The 17,948-nt window shown below is 37.8% G+C and overlaps 1 protein-coding gene across 5 annotated transcripts in view; it reads left to right on the top strand.

Annotated features, from left to right (window-relative positions):
* Kiaa0825 (KIAA0825 ortholog) overlaps positions 1 to 17,203 on the top strand; it is a 432,254-nt gene extending 415,051 nt beyond the window's left edge. For 2 of the 5 annotated variants that reach the window (XM_085830935.1, XM_085830933.1), the window contains one exon: positions 16,879 to 17,203. In XM_085830935.1, the coding sequence (XP_085687061.1) occupies positions 16,879 to 16,996 (118 nt within the window). In that variant the 3' untranslated portion in view covers positions 16,997 to 17,203. The remainder of the gene's footprint in view (positions 1 to 16,878) is intronic. The other 3 variants (XM_029468200.2, XM_021180151.3, XM_085830932.1) reach the window with 2 other exon arrangements.
* Positions 17,204 to 17,948: the final 745 nt, after the last annotated feature.

Raw genomic sequence — 17,948 nt, 5'->3', positions numbered from 1 at the left:
TTTCAATGAAGTTGTTAAATGTCAATAGGCATTGTCATTCCTGGTGCATACTCTTGGACCAAGAAAGGTTTTAACATAAAAGAATTTTAATAAATTTGATATGGCAACTTTTAGCTGCCTATAATTAAATTATATTTCCTGTGTTTGAACCTAAATTTTAGGTGATCACAAGTAGGCTAGGGGATATTGAATAGCAAATGATAAGCAATTTTGTTTACTAGATATTTCACTATTCATCTTAATTTTTTTAACTTTTGTTTTTGCTTTTCTGTTTTGGGGACAGAGTGTCATATATAACCCAGGATGGATTTGAATTTGATATGACCCATACTGGCCTCAAATTCATGATTTTCCTACCTCAACATCCCAAGCATTAGAAATATGTACATGCTATGAGTCCTGCTTCTTAGTTGGTTTTCTTAAATTGTGATGCCAAGTCAACCTTAAGTTTACATGATTAAATATTGTTCAGAGATGGAGCATAGATTTACCACATATGAGGTCTTAGACTTCATCTTCAAATGAGCATCTGGCACACATACACACACACACATACACACACACACACATGCATGAATACACACATGCTATAAGATATGTATATATAAGAAAGTATGTATCTATTTATTTGCTGTTATATTTAAAGTGTGAATTTAAATTAAGAGAAGGTTCAGAAGAAGGAAATAAGAGCAGTCTTCAGGCTGCAGCAGTTGGAAGACAGCTCTCTAGCAAGACCTTCTTTAATGATAGCAAGTAATTGCATTAGATTATTCTCTTGGGGGTTTGTTTGGGTTTGTTTTTGTTTTTGTTTTTGTTTTGTTTTTCTCTCTGTAGCCCTGGCTGTCCTGGAACTCACTTTGTAGACCAGGCGGGCCTCGAACTCAGAAATCTGCCTGCCTCTGCCTCCCGAGTGCTGGGATCAAAGGCATTCGCCACCACGCCCGGCTTCTCTTGGGGGTTTAAGATGTGGTAATATTGTACTTGGTTTTCTCTGATACCAAAAACTTAAGAACGTTCAGTTAGAATTATTTGTTTATACTTATGGCAAAGATAAAACATTATTAGACATAATCACACCTTAAGTTGTGATGGCAGATGTTGACATGATAAGGTGCATTTGAAGAGAAAACACGGTTAGAGAGAGAGATAGAAATATTGAGACAAAAGTGTGTCAGAAATAATCTAGTCTCTAGAAAACGATAGAATTTTAGAGTATGAAAAGTAATCAGGGAGATATTGGGAACGTTCACTATATAGCCAGTGTCTAATTAAATTGACAGGTTTTATTTGGGGGAAAATACAACTGCGTGAATTGGGGCACTGGTTAGTGCCCACACCTCTGCAATAAACATGCTACTGGAACATACCTCACAAAGAAGGCTAGAATCACGGCATAGCTTTTGAGCTTTGGGGAGCAAGACTAATTTTGCCTTACCTGTCAAAATAAATACTATGCCGATGATGTGTTCATCCACAATGTGGTAATGAGATAGAAAGAGGGCATTTAGGGTGATAGTTGTGGGAGTTAGTGAGTACCAGGGAAGGAGGAAAATGTTTGTAAGTTAAGAACTGTAAAGTGTGAACTGGACTCATGCTGCCTTCATATAATGACACTCATTCAACTAAAAAATAAATCAAAAGGGATGGACGCATAGTTTGGTAATTGGAAGTAGTGAGGGGAAAAACACTGAATAAATGAGCAGGGGCACACTTTTACATAAAATAAGTATTACAATTTTTAGATGTTGTTCACCTCTTAAAGCTGGATAAGATTGATGGTTTTTCTAGCAATACTAGCATCTGAAATAGTATCACGTACATTTTTAGCTAGTACTCAAACAAGTTCCATATTCTATACAAATAAGAAAAATGCAATTCATAATTGACAAGGTATGAATTTTTTATACTCTGAGCCATAAGGCTGCCACATCAACAAATGTAATTCCTTAGCAAATATGTCTTATGTTTATATTTATGAAATGTACACAATTGACACAGAACCCAAAAGGGAATAGTAAGCATTTTAAATATACTCTGATTTGCAAACTCCATTCTGGGAAACATTTATTAAATTAGAAACAAGGAAACTATGCAAGCAGAATGTTCTGGGTTTCAATTTACCTCGAGCCTGATGTTCCTTGCGTGGATTTTTCCCGGAGCTCGGATTCCCATTGGCTGAGATGTTAGCCTTGCACTGGTTTGTTTACTGTCTTTTTTTTTTTTTAAACATATGATGAGGTGCTCTCAAAGTGAAAGTGATAAATTATTAAAGCTTTAAGGCTGGTAATGAAAACCAGCTAGCTCTGGTGGTTTTAGGCAAGTATGTGAGCATGTTCAGGAAGCTGCTCTGAGGCCTGCTCCCTTCCCCCAACACCCACACCACTGTGTGTGGTTGTATGTTATAGACATTTGCAACATTATCTCCAGTCTACTATTCTAGAGCCTTCCTGCTCCCCAGATGGATCCTGTTTTTCTCTTATGACCTCTTTGTAATTTTTACACACCAAGAAGTAATGCCAAGTTCACTTCTAGAGTAGGCAGTGTATAGTTTCCAAACTGAGACAGCAATGTTGGAACCCTAAACTGTTGTAGAAGCAATTCTGAGACCTAACAAATACCATTCTATGAGGAAGCCAAGCCTCAAGACAAAACCAACTATGAGTGCTCATGAGGATCATGTTACCTGAAGACCCTTCAGATATGTGATATCACCCTCTAGAACTGTAAATTAAGATACCACAGATGAATTGCCCCCTTTAATTGAGTTTTCTGAGCTAAAACTCCAGACCCCACAGCTATTCTTTCCCTATGGTATTTGCTCTGGTAACTAAGGATTATGACACCAAAATGGTTGCTGTTTTCCCATGTGTATTTAATCTGTTTTTATATGTAGAATGATATTTTTCCTTATGTTATTTTATAATGTAATTTTAGTATTATATATAATAATGATATCAAAACAAGGAGCAGTAATACAATGGGACACTCTTACATTGAAAAACATAATGCCAGAGTCTTTTACTAGACCAACTTGCTATTCATAATGATCTTTAAAAACACATATTATCTTCCATATTTGAAGGTAAAAACACTGAGGCCCAGGCAAGTTTAAGTTACTTAGTAAAAAACAATGAAGTGAACCATCTGGGAGTGTCACATGCCTCTAAAACTTTATGTACTTTTTATCAAGCATCACTGAATTTGAGTAATGAAAAGCAGATCTTAAGTAATAGATCCATAGAAGAAGTTAAAGACCAAGAGTATTAACAAATTACAATAGGTTTTAGAAGTAATCATTTATTTTATTTTTTTACACATCCTTATATCCTCTTGCCCAGACAACCCTTACCTATTCTGTTTGGAAGTGTAAATGTGAATCATTTTCTCTATAACCATATGAAAGATGCTAATCCAGTATTAACCAACTAAGTTACTACATTACCACACTTGTGCGGAATGATAAATATTGCTTCATGATGTGTTGGTAGACTTATGAGAATTATCTTCAGGCACCCTCCAGACAACCAACTATTCTGCTCTTTTGAAATCTGTCTCTCGTATAGATATTTTGTAAAAGCAGTTGACCCTGAGCCATAAACAGATCAATATGTCAGAATACCTACAACCACATAATTATAATGAACTTCAGAAAAAAGATAAAGGGTCTTAAGTTCAAGTCAAAGTAACCTATGACCTGTATAAGTAAAATTATCTGGACATTTGATGGAGAATGCAGGAATGCAAGTTTTTCTTCTACTCTTAATATGCTTCAATTCTATAAATCAAGTTCATCTATTTTAATATATATTTCTTTTCTCTTACCTCTGTAACAAAATGTTTCTCCAATGTGTGAAACTCTTACATCACAGTCTTTCTCTGGACAAGAACATCAACATTAATTTAGATTGAGGTGCATGATCATATGTCTTGGTTCTAAGTAGACTATGGTATAGTGAAGATTCTGCTTTGTCTCCTACATGTATGCATTCATTCCACTTATTTACCCTGGCATCTGTCTCATAGCCTCAACCTGAAGTAACAAGAGGGAGTACAAAAAGAAGACCAGAATAACAAACCTAGTAAATACATATTTTATAAAATACCTGCACCCCTCCAGGGATATTTGTAGATCTAGGTGCATGCTGTTTGTGTGTGTGTGTGTGTGTGTGTGTGTGTGTGTGTGTGTGTGTGTGTGTGTGTGTTGAGAGAGAGAGAGAGAGAGAGACTCATGATATAACATAGAGTGGCCTTGAGCTAGTCACATTAATATGGGTTTTTCTTTGGAGAAAAATAAACTCTCCTGACATTTTTCTGAATATAGGCCTTTCATTCAACAAACATTTAGTGGGCACCTATGGATGCCAAACTATGTCCCAGGATACTGTGGGGAACATGATCAATTAGATCTTCATCCTCAAAGAACTTACATCGAAATGCATCTCGAAGCCAAGAAAGCTCAGAGGCATTTGCTTCACTTTTAAGAGTTCACTGTCAGGGCCTTTGATCTGCAGAATCACTTGTACCAGGGACCTCAGCAGACACATTGGCTGGGAATCAGGTCAAGACCTCACTCAGCTCTTAGCAGAGAAGAGATTATAAGACATTCTTCTTGTAACAGATGGAAACCAACACAGAGACCTATGAGTGGATGAAGTGCAGAGAGTGAGAGACCTTGAAGCACTCAGTCGCATTTGAGGCTCGGGCATCTTTGTGGAGGAGGAGGCAGAATGAAGTGGGAGTGGCTGGGTAGAGGAGTCAGTGGGGAGGGCATGGTGGACTTTTGGGATAGCATTGGAAATGTAAATGAAGAAAATACCTAATAAAAGAAAAAAGAAAAAAAAAGAGTCAGCAGAAGGCACCAAGGAAACAGTATCTTCCAGATACAACAGGATTGATGTGCATGGAAAGTATTTGTGGAAATACTGTAGTAGCATCCAGAAGACCTACAAATTAGACAGGGTTCCAGCACTGAACTGGAAACCAGCTTCTTCCCCTAAGAAACTATATGCAATTGATACCTGCTGGCAAGGGAAAACTATATCCCTCCAGTACATTCTTGCTGGGTATGTCTTCCACACTTCCAGGCAGGCCCAGTGCCCAGGAAAATGGGATTAACATGAAGTGAACTCCACCTTATTTCTGTAGATTTTTCCCTCTCATTGCATATTGTTTAGCTTTGGCTTTGCATAACAGTTTTAGTTTATAGAGTTTAGACAATTTCAAGAAAACCCTGAGTCAGGGCTACATTCCATCTCCTTTCCAAAAGTATCAGACTGTTAATCACAATGACTAGATTGGCAACAGATTTTTTGGCTGATGGATAATTCTTAGATTATAAATATGTGTCCTTGGTGAAAATGGATTGCTATTTAATCACATTTTACAGAAAATACTACTATTTTACATAGGCTAAGAACCATTTAAAGTAATATCTTAACTTATGATGCCACATCCAGCATGTGTCCAGGGATACACCTGACTGGGGCTGCAAAGAGAATGAAGAGACAACAGACAGACAGGCATGTAGACTTACAGAAAGTCAGTAAGCAGGTGAACCATGCTCTCTGATGGAGAAGCCACAGCATCTAGAAGCTCAGCATGTTTACTATATAGAACAAGGAGACTAGGTTGTGGTGTACAGCTGAAGTAGGAGGCAGGATTATTAATACAGAAAAACAAAGCAGCAACTAAGTCAAAGGGTCAGGTTGCCTAACTCCTGTAGGAGCAGTCTCTGTGGGAGAGTAGTCTTCCAACTGTAACTATGCAGAGAAAGAAAGCTATCATGGGCATTTCTATGCTCAGGTTAACACTGAGTCCCAACAGAAGGCTTTGTATCCTGCTGAGCCTGAGGCTGCAAGGTCCTCTGCATGGCCACCCTGACTCAGCAGGACATATTCACTCAAAACTTCACTCCCTCACAGCTTCCTACAATCCCCTCGGTATGAAACAGACAGACAGACAGATAGACAGACAGACAGGCAGGCAGACAGACAGACAGACAGACAGACACACACACACACACACACACACACACACACACACACACACACACACACACACACATCCATAAAAATTCCAGAAATACCAAGCATAGACAGGACTCTATCTTGCCACTAAATAATGGCCAAGAAGTGTGACCTTGGCTCTCTGTGTAAACTGTTACAATCCTTAAAAGTCCAGCATTGGAAACAAAGTCTCTGTGGAGATGTTGATGGTTTTCTATTAACAGAAAAGTTCAGATCCTATTACCACTGACAGCTATGCTCCCATTTGCATTATTCTTAAGCCATAACTATCTAAAACGTTGCAGTTAGCATCCTTACTTGTCCCATTTGTTAGCATATAACTCTCCTATTAAATATATAGAACAAATCATATTAATTAAAATAAATTGCTTGGGCAGTTGAGCTGTGCTGCAGATGTCTCCAAAGGCTATAAATTCAAATTAATTAAAGACTGCTCATCCCTGGGCTTGGAAAAGATTCCTTTTAGTGCATTAATAGTAAAGAAATCAACAACCTTGCAAGAGAAAATCCAATTCTTGGAGAAATATCTAGATAAATGGATATATATATATATATATATATATATATATATATATATAGCAGGTAAACACAATCATGTAACAAAGTTTTGTCTGAAGCAAACAAATCGCCTTTCTGTGGCAAGTGTGGAGATTCCTTTGTACTGAATGTGGATTTTTGCTGGGATAACTATGTTTCTACAAATTGTATGCATCCAGATCTATTACATTTATTTCTAGGTTGATATATGTGCATATGTAGAGTTCCAGAAAATATATTTTCCATGTTAACAAATCTTTCATAAGATAAACAAGTAATGGTGTGTTCTGATGTTAAAGCATTCAGTTAGATGAAAATAATATGGAGCATCAGATATCCCACTCTGCTTAGACTAAGAAATGCCTGTGTATTACAACATCCAAAGACAAAGATGGGATGATCATTTATAGTATTCTGTAAATGTTTCATGTCCTTTGAATTTCATGGAATGCTTCATAATATTAAAAATTCCCCTAAACTAACATATCCTAAGATGTTGATAATCAAGTTTATAAGGATCTCAGACGTAGTGACATTGTGAGCTTGAGAGCAGCCATTGCTCTTTAGTGAACTGAAGGCAGCCTGGAGTTACAAAGAGAGATGCTCTTAACAATCAAAACCCACCTCCAACCGTTTATCACAGTGAAATACATTTTTCCACTCACCATTCCTAAAAGCCCTAGCTAAAAGTGATGATCAAGGATTTATAGGATCCTTATAATTTGACTGTCACAAATTCAAAATGAAGTTCAGAAGAAAATAAAATTTTAAAGTGTTAAAAATTACAGCCTAAAAGGACATTTTAACTGTTGTTTTTGTGATTATAAGACATATCCATAAGTCAACTATTCTCACATTACATAAGGAGAGTACTGTTTATTCTCTGTTTCTAACTAAATGTAGACTGAAAAGAGTGGAACGTGGTTTTTGGAACTTGGGTTTTAAAACATTAGGCAAATGTGATTGCAAACTTTCTTAATCTGGAGAGCATATTAGGCATAATTAAACATATTAGATCTTACCTTTTGAGCACGTGTTATTAAGGCCCGTGTCTAACACAAGAAACGAATCTGCTCTTCTATGTGATCTGTTAAAGCAAGCTGTTATGGCACATGACTCACATGTCTAGCATGCAGTCTCAACACCACATAAAACCAGTGCACACTGGAATCCCAGCACTGGGGAAGTGGAGGCAGGGGGATCAGTTTAAAGTATCCTGTAATGAATTTGGTCAGAGGAGCTATCATTTAAATTCAAGCAGATCATTCTGTTTCAGAATAATTTTCTCAAGCATGGGAAATCTTTATGCCTGCATATCCCCTCCCTGGAGTTTGTCCTTTAAGTCTCAGGATTCTGCAGAGTCACTTTCTGGCAGAACATCCTTCTAGAGCAATATCAAACACTCTCACTTTCCAATGCCCCTATCATTTAATAATGACTTCACTACTCAAAAAGCTCAAAATGCTTTCTATCTTAATGTAGGTGCTTTTCTCAAGGGAAAGGGAAGCCATGAATGATTGCCTAGAGCTACTTCAGACTGCTTCATGAGTCAAGGAAGAAACACCTGAATTATGCCTTCCTCATAGACAATTACTAAGATGAAGCCTAAGGAAATGGCACCAGATCCTTTTATTACCACTGACATTTCATACCTACACTGAAATAGTGTGAGAAATTGTTATGAGATTTTGTTGGTGGGTCTGGGATAATTATTCATCCATATGATAGATCTTCAGTCTGTGTAAGCCCTGCTGACTTTACCACTTACCTCAGTATTCTGGACTCAGCATGTGTTCAATGAATGTTTTCTGAATGGATGGGTAAATTAATTATGTACATTAAAACTCTTTCTTTAAAACATGACTTCTTGAAACTTATTTTAAATAGGCCCATAAACCAAGAAGATCACTCAGCCATAAGTCCTATGTCTAAAGCCCAATAAAGCAACTAACTTATAAAGCCCCTTTATTTCCATCTCTTCAGAAGAATATATTACACTTTATTTTTTTTACCATTACCCCCTCATTGAAACAGATATGAAACTGTTGATTTTTTATGACCTGTAAATGAATTTATTCTGGTATAAAGATTTTAAAGATTTATTTATTTCTATTTTACGTGTATGAGTGTTTTGTTTACAAGTATGTCTTTGCACCACATGCATGCAGTGCCCTCAGAGGCCAGAAGAGGTCAACAGATCCCCTGGAAGTGGAATTACAGTTACCTGCCATGTGGTGCTCTGAGTCCAACCATGCTCTGCTAAGAGAACAACACATGCTCTGAACTACAGCACTATCTTTCCAGCCCCCAGTGATTTAAACACTGTGTGATCCACAGTTAAAGTTATTATGCATTCCCAAAAAATGCTATTTGAGTGTCAAGTGAAGTGAAATAATTAAATGTCTTTTAAAAAAGATTTTATCAGTGCAAGTATGCGTGTGTGTGTGTGTGTGTGTGTGTGTGTGTGTAATGTGCATACATGTAAAGGTGAGGCTACAAATACCTATGGACAAGCAGAGGCCAGAAAAGGCTATCTAGTCCTCTGTAACCGAAGTTAAAGGTGCCTGTGGACAGCCAGCATGTTATGTGATTTACTAGGCTCTGAATGCCCATGATCATGATTGCACAAACCCTCTTCACCATTGAGCCATCTCTCCACAGCCCTAACTGCCTTTTCTGTATAGTATGATTTCATTTTTAGAAGGGTATGGATATGCCTAATAGATAAAGGAATTTTCAGAATGATTTGTGGTGTAGAAATAAGGGAAAAGATGTATTTCAAAACCTGGCATTTTATTCTCTGTATAACTAATTAGTAATACCTTTTTGAGGTACCAAGTGCTACCTGTTGTGTTATTAGAAATTACAGGCTATTTCAGTCCATCTGAGCATAACACTGTAATATCTGAATTTCTTATAGATAACAACCAGCAGCTACTGTGTGAGTTTAAGGTGTGGAGAGTGTAGTGTCTGGAACACTGTGTTATGGGAAATATACTCTCTAAGTCAGTCTAGCATAAGCAATGGGAAGCATCATGGTAGAACACAGAAGCAGTTTGTATTTGTTTGCCTGCCAGCTTGCTTGTTTCAGAGAATAGCACAATTTGGCTCATATTTTAGAAAACTGAATACATGGGCAATTTCTCTGCATTATAGATAGCCAAGTAATATTTCTACTTTGTGAACATTAAAAAGCATAACCAAATGTTCTCTGAATTTGTTTCAAGATTAAGCAATTGGGATGGACTGCATAAAAGGTGGACTGTAGACATAGTCTGAGGAGGAATGAGCTGGTTTGGGGTGAATGGGAAGGAATATCAAGTGGATAGAAAGCAAAGTAAGGCATCGAAGCACAGAAACCATAAGATAGGGACAATGAGGACAGCAGGGCAACAAGGACAGCAGGGGCAATGAGGACGGCAGTTCTCTCCTTGAGAAAAGGCAGCAGAAGCCAAACAGAACTATAACTGGGCTAGAGCATGAGACTTCCAACACCCTGGTCAGGATGGTCCCTGAGGCTTTGGTGCCCCAGGATCATAAAATTGAGACATGAACCCCTCTGACAGACAGTATCAACTCCTGAACTAGGGGTGAGGTGAGAGAATGTCTTCAAAGTGTGTTGTGCTGCCTTGGAGTTGGCATGTGCACAAAACTGGAAGAGGAGATGCAAACTGTTCCCTGGCAAGGGTTCTGTGTGCTTAGCGAGATCATGGTCAAATTCTAGACTCATGCAAATGTCTTTATAGAAATAATATCAATAGACATAATGCAAGAATAAAAATGATTATCAAGAAACTAAATGTAGAGAGCTTAGGGTAAGGTTGAAGAACAATCGGTTATATCTCAGGGTGCAAATGAACTACAGATGAAGAGAAAGTGTGGCACATCTTCTTGAGGGAGAGGATGTCTAAGACTGACCCTGAAAAGGCTCATGTGCACAAAGCACCGACATAAAGAAAATGAGGGCTTTCTATGCAGTGCAAGAGAAGTACAAAAAGCTGGGGGGTTTCCCCTAGAGTAATAAAATCCAATATGAGTTCTCCATTCACTGCTCAGCCACCACCTGGTAGGACAATTTCAAATCATTAATTGAGCCAGATGGTTTATGTTTTTCATGGCACAATTAACTAATAAATAACTGTAAAACACTTTGTAAATAGAGTCACATAAATGTTTAATAATCACATAAAGTTTGGAGGCTTATTTAAAGTTACATTTTTGTATTCAAGTGTTTTATTGATATTCCAGAGAAATGCCAATAATATGATCAGATGCCACATTATAACTGTTTCTAAAAATACAACAAAAGTAATGGGAAAACAGAAAACTTCAGCCAGGGTGGGCAGAAAAGAGTGGCTCAGTATGCAGTGTTTCTTTACAGAAGGCTGGAAGAACGGATACGAGAGAGCTGCGTACAACAGCAATGGGAAGGCCATTTGAAAGAGGATTTTTCAGACAAAGCAATGTGAAAGACATGAAACCAGAGGGAAAACATGGGTACAAGGGCTCTAAAACTCAAGTAGTGGAACAAAATAATATATTTTATGAAGTACTTGGCATTCACAACTTACCACTCTTTGTGACACTTGAATGAATACTGGCAGCATTGCCTATTTTAAAACTGGTTAATACCTGACTCACACAAAGATTAAAATACTAGTCCAGTATCACATTTTAGTAAGAAGTAGATTCAGGCTTCAATCCTAAAAGGCATGGTTTCACTATCTTCTATGAGGAATCTGGGATAAATTATATACTCTAAGTCAATGAATCAGTTGCACTGCTCCTCCCTCCAAATATGGCTGGCCTGTGTCACCACAGCCATCCCGGACCACAGTGACAGCAGGTCTGTCATGGGTCTAGCCAGCAGTCACTTCTGTTTGGGATTACTTGTTCCAGGAGAAAAGTAAGACACATCACAGTGAGATTTGCCCTGACTTGCAACCAAAAACTGATATACAAAAGAGGCCTGACAGCAGCAATATGTCGCTCACTGAGTGTTTGCTAGGAACAGGGCATTATTTTGTTTTGTTTTCATTTTATAATCGATGAACTTTTGTGAGTTCCCATCTTATAGATAGAAAATCAGCCTGATAGTAGTCTTCCCTGCCCAAATTCACAGAGGTTATAAAGGATTCAAATCCAGGCTTCCCCTGCTCCTCAACTCTGTTCAGCAAACAGCATCCTAAGGAGTCAGACACATAATCCCTTTCAATTACAACAAGAGATTAGATAGGGATACTTTCTATTTAGCATGGATGGAGTTTCTAGAACAAATGTTTCTCATTGGAGTACAATGAAGACTTTCAGAAGCCATAGCTCCATTGTATAGGATTGCTGTGTATGAAAGTCATTTTCCACCTTGTTCCCTGGGTCCCACTAGAAACATTAAACACCAAGACAAGAAAAGGCACCCTTCTCCATTGTATGGGATTGCTGTGTATGAAAGTCATTTTCCATCTTTTTTCCCTGGGTACCACTAGAAACATTAAACACCAAGACAGGAAAAGGCACCCTGCTCATTTCCCAGTGTCTTTCCTAGATAGAGTGGTCTTTCCACAATGGAGACAGGCAAATTTCTTTGTGGAAAAATTCCACATGGAAACTATTTCAGGGCTTGTGGGATGTAGTATTTTGGTGGTCTCCATCACAATTGTGTTGTGTGGGATCAGTCCCAGAGAACACAGATAAAAACACATATAGCTGTACACCCAAACTCCTCTGTCACTTTCCTATAGATAAAACACTGAAACTGAGTGAGGGGTTCAAAAGCTCCTGAGAGGGTTTAACTAACAAGCAGTAGGTTCTGACACATTCAGGAGCCATAGCAATGGCTCATGTTAGGATAGTGAGTGGTAAGCAGACACTGTTGGTGGCCCTGCTGTAACTATCTAAGTGAAGAGAGATTATGAGAAGGCTTAGAACACCCAAGTCAGTAAGTATAGAGTATATACCCAGGTTGTGACTATTGACACTGTAGAAAATATCAGTAAAGGTTTTATTTAGAGTCCCTACTTTATCAGATAGAAAAAGACCCATGGTCAAGCATGGCCAAGCTTCTGTACTCACCCCCAGAAGACATGTGGATGGAACTTCGTCCAAAAGGCAGAGGTACTTAGCATATAGATCAGTGGGATCTTTGAGGATTCTACTGTTCATCCATATATGAGGCATAGCAGATGGGGGCAATGTTGAATTTCTTAAACCGTAGTGGGAAGGTAGGGGATTTAGTACAAGAGGCAGGCTACCAAGTCAGGATGAACAAAAAATAGAGTCAACATATATTTAGTATGAAGCTTTTCAGTGAGTTTTAGAATACATGATTCTGATAACTTCTGACTTCTGTTGGAAAATGTTTCTATCCCAGCTATTTACTATATTAGGAGAAACTACAGATAAAGATTTTGAAGATATAGTGCATTGGTATTTGACAAATTGGTAGATTAGTTTCATGGTAATTCTTTTGAGAAAATGATTTTGTTTTTCACTGTATTAGCAGTTAGAGACAAACCTCTCTTAGCAGTTTATGAGTGTGAAATATAGCTTATGACAGAGATTTCAAGTATCTAGTGCTTTTATTTAACAAGAATAAAATAATTAGAAAATATAACCTATTACCTTTTATCATTTGTGATTATTTATTATCCTCATATAAAATTATTTCTCCTTTATAAACCAAAGCAGAGATAAGAGGGCTGTGGTAGGTAAATAATTTTGTCTAATGTCATTAATTACTAACAGCTCAATTATACTGTGAAGTGCTATAATTGTCATGAAGCTTAAGGATCCTTATCATGGATTCTGTTACATATATAATTCATTTAAATTACATTAATTATACAGATTTTTAATGAAGAAGAGAAACTGCTTTTAGTCTTCACAAGTAGAGACAATAATCAAAATATTTATGTGTGGAACACATATTTTGATCTGTTGACATTCTTAAAATAATTCGTCTACTTAGGCAGTATTAGCACTTTTATATACTGGGAGACTAGAGGAGAATAGACATGTTTGCATTGCACATAAATATAGATGATGCTTAGTTCTTCTATTTAATATCTAAATTTATAAAATATTTAAGCTTTTTCTTGTTTGAACTTGGAATGAAGCCCTAGTTCTTGCATATGCTAGGCAAGTGGTCAATGATTGGGCTAAACCCAGGTGTGTTCTTATTGGATATGTGTGTGTGTGTGTGTGTGTGTGTGTGTGTGTGATGTCACATGATATGTGTGTAGGTTAGAGAATAACATGTAGGAGTCAGTTCACTCATTCTTCCATGTGTGTTCTAAGGATTGAACTCAGGTGTCAGGCTTGGTGGGAAATGCCTTGATTCACTGAACCATCTCATCTACCCAGGCCCCAGCTATTTTAAAGATTAATTGGTGGTATCTATAAACTTGTCCTAAGGTCATGGATATGCTTGTTATATCTCTCAGCCAAATTTCTAGTAGTTTTAACTTTGTGTGCCTCAGTTTATTGTCATCCATAAAATTAAATACTAATATTTGAAGAACTTAAAGAGGATTATGTAATGTTCTTTGTTGTTGTTGTTGTTGTTGCTGTTGTTGGATATTTTTGTTCTTCAAGACAGGGTTTCTCTGTGTTGCCCTGGCTGTCCTGGAACTCACTCTGTAAAACAGGCTGGTCTCTAACTCAGAAATCTGCCTGCCTCTGCCTCCCAAGTGCTGGGATTAAAGGCGTGCGCCACCACTGCCCGGCATATGTAATGTTCTTAAAACAACCTATAGATAGTGCTATATACCTTTTCATTATTTATCTGTCCATTGTGGAGTTCAATATAATAGACATACTAATAACACCCAATGAACCTTTATGGACTAGGTAGTGGATATGTTTTAACATCAGAATTCTGAGGAAGGCACGGTGGTGCACATATGCAATCCCAACACTGAGGAAGGTAGGGCAGGAGGATCAAGATTTATAAACCAAGGGGCCTGGAAAGATGGGTCAGCTCTTAAGAGACTAATTGTTCTTACAGAATACCCAGGTTCAATTTCTCAAACTCATAGAGAGTAATTTCTAGGGCATCTGATATCATCTTCTGTTCTCTATGAAGACCAGGCATACATGTGGCAAACGGAAATGCATGCATGCAAAACACCTATACAATAAAAATAAAGATATAATTAAAAAGAAAAGAATTCAATACCAACCTGCAAAGCAAGTTCTAGGCCATCTTGGGATACCTAACAAGATGCTGTCACAAAGCATTTAAAAAATAAAACAAACAATATAAAATTAAACTTCAATTAAAATGGCACAAGGTGGCCTTGTGTGATAAATTACAAACCCCCAAATAATTGATTTTAGGAGTATGTGCTCAAATGGTATGATTTTTTATTAGATATTTTCTTTATTTACATTTCAAATGCTATCTTGGAAGTTCCCTATACCCTCCCCCAGCCCTGCTCTCCTACCCACCCACTCCCACTTCTTGGCCCTGGCGTTCCACTGTACTGGGGCATATAAAGTTCACAAGACCAAAGGGCCTCTCTTCCTAATGATGGCCAACTAGGCCATCTTCTGCTACATATGCAGCTAGAGACATGGGCTCTGGGGGTACTGGTTAGTTCATAATGTTGTTCCACCTATAGGGTTGCAGACCCCTTCAGCTCCTTGGGTACTTTCTCTAGCTTCTCCATTGGGGGCCCTGTGTTCCATCCTATAGATGACTGTAAGCATCCACTTCTGTATTTGCCAGGCACTGGCATAGCCTCATATGAGACAGCAATATCAGGGTTCCTTCAGAAAAATCTTGCTGGCATATGCAATAGTGTCTGTGTTTGGTGGCTGATTATGGGATGGATAGTCCATCCTTTCGTCTTAGCTCCAAACTTTGTCTCTGTAACTCTTTCATGGATATTTTGTTCCCTATTCTAAGGAGGAATGAAGTATGCACACGTTGGTCTTCCCTCTTCTTGATTTTCTTGTGTTTTGCAAATTGTATCTTGGGTATTCTATGTTTCTGGGCTAATATCCACTTATCAGTGAGTGCATATCTAATGATTTCTTTTGTGATTGGGTTATCTCACTAAGGATGATATCCTCCAGATACAAAATGATGTGATTTTTGAACAGCATGTTAGTGAAAATTATTTTCAATATTCAAGTTATTTTAAAAATTTTTATAAATGGTGATCTAATTTCCAACCATGAGGGAACAGGTGAAGAATTTAAGGAGTCCCTGTGTGATTAGACATAGACAGGGTAGGAAAGCCCAGGTATAGGGTGAGGAAGGGATGTAAATGGCCTCCAAATGTAGTGTCTCTAAAGCTGCCCTATCTATGCTTTGCCTTCCTCTGACATGTCAGCAACTGCTCATGGCTGGCCAGAGTGCAAAAGCCCTCATTTCAACAGCATACCCAATGTGTCTATGGAAAGCACAGCATCTATTCTTTCTTTGCACTGTTCTGACAGAACCAGAAAGCTGCACCCTATCTTCATGAGCTGTATACAGCTCTTTTTTAACTGGAGGCTCTGATTCTGAAAGCACAGAGGGCTTTGGGATGACAATCAGCGAGGAACTGTTTGTCCTTTGCCACGGGGACTACCAGTGAGCCTTTGACCCCAAGTCTTTTAGGATATGTCAGCAATAAGTTTTGCATCTCCTTTAAAATACTATGTAATGGAAGGTGGTTAAACAAATGGTAGAAAAGCTAAAGAAGAAAGAAGAATGGAAATAGATAACAGGAGAGTCCCTCCTGTTGGAATTCTAGGTTCAGTGTGCCCAGCAAGTTCTGGGAGCTGCTGTCTCTTAGTTTTCAAGGAAAGAAGCAGTAGGGATGAACAGAATTACATAAACATCACAGGATTATATATAGAAACTTGCTAGTCTTTGCTTGTGTTCTTGAGGCTTATCTTGATGATCCCCAATCTAATTGTATTTCTAAGGAGAGGTTGCTGTGTCTTTGGACATGTCAGTTCAGTTGATGCCTTCTTACAACAAACCTCTGTCTGATGTATAGCCCTTTACACCACCTGCATTGCAATAAATGTAGTATATGTATTTTTAAATCTGGAAAACACAGAAACTACATTTAACACAATACTTTAAAATTTAACACTCAGTTGTACTCTCAAGTATGGCTTTATTTTCCTTTCCCATTATCCCAGAAACTAGTGAATGCTTGCCTAAGAGGCAGGCAGAACAGTACAGACTAGGAAAGCTGAACCCTCAATAAACCAGTGACTGTATAGCAGGCTATATATAAAAATGATTATTGGTTAAATAGGGGTTGTGTGTGTGTGTTAAAAGTTACAAAAATACTGATTTTATTTATTTTTCTTTTAGGTGGGAAATGAGGAAAGGTGAAACACTAGAAGAGAAAGAAAAAATGATGCTTGAACATTTAAAACAGAACTGTACCATGCAGGACTTTTGCACATCAGACAGCGAAAACGAACAGTAATCTGCAGAAAAACAGCAACAGCTTTATTTTAGGAAATTGTCTCATACAATGAAGGCTTTTTGCCCTCCTCAGAAGGAGGATAGGGTACACCCAATAGTCTCTGTACTGAAAGAATCACAGGAATAAAAAATAAAAGGCTCCGCATTTCTTATTTTAAAAATAAGCTCAAATTGTTTTTTTTTTCCACAATCTTTCGCCTTATATGATAAAACTGCTGCCATCTCGTGTTTCCTTTGAGTTTTTTTTTTCTTTCTTTTAGTATGGAAGTTATCTATGACAACAGGCAAAATGTTTGGAAGTAGTTTCCTAGGGATTTCTTACATATATTTGGATGTTGAGTTGATTGGAATCCCCCTGAAAGTCATCTGAAAATTACAATTTAATTTTGAAGCTATAGCCCAAATCTGGATCTTAATTACCTTTAATACTCATGATTGAGCCAGTTCCCACTTACCATATAACCTTTTCTTCACCCACTCTAAATCATAACACTAAAAAGCACTGTCTAGCACTGTTAGCAGCATCAGTCACATGCCTGTTTGTGATGGTTGTTGCCTTCCTCCTAAATCTCACTCCGTTCTTATGCTTCCACCTCCTAGGCCAAGTGGCTCTAATTCAGGCAACTCCTGGCATCCTTTTGGCTCAACCAAAAAAAAAAAATGGTATTTTCTCCAACCAAAAACCATTTTTCTTTCAAAATTACTTTCAAACGTTATCCTTCTTTATCCCTCATTATCTACAAGGTATGTTGATTATATTATTTCCACTGTGTGTGCACATACATACTAGAGAGGAAGAGAGAGAGAGAGAGAGAGAGAGAGAGAGAGAGAGAGAGAGAGAGAGAGGATGTGATGTGGGAGGGGGGATGTGCTCTATTAACCTGTCTGCCAAGTACAATTATATGTATTTAGTATGTCCTTCCTATCAGTGCCTGATATTGGATTGTAAAGAA

This window comes from Mus caroli, unplaced genomic scaffold (assembly GCF_978045245.1).
Source record: "Mus caroli unplaced genomic scaffold, Mus_caroli_1 scaffold_15, whole genome shotgun sequence".
Classification (NCBI taxonomy): domain Eukaryota; kingdom Metazoa; phylum Chordata; class Mammalia; order Rodentia; family Muridae; genus Mus; species Mus caroli.
The sequence above is the reverse complement of the archived record's forward strand: the minus strand, read 5'-3'. Positions and strand labels throughout refer to the sequence as shown.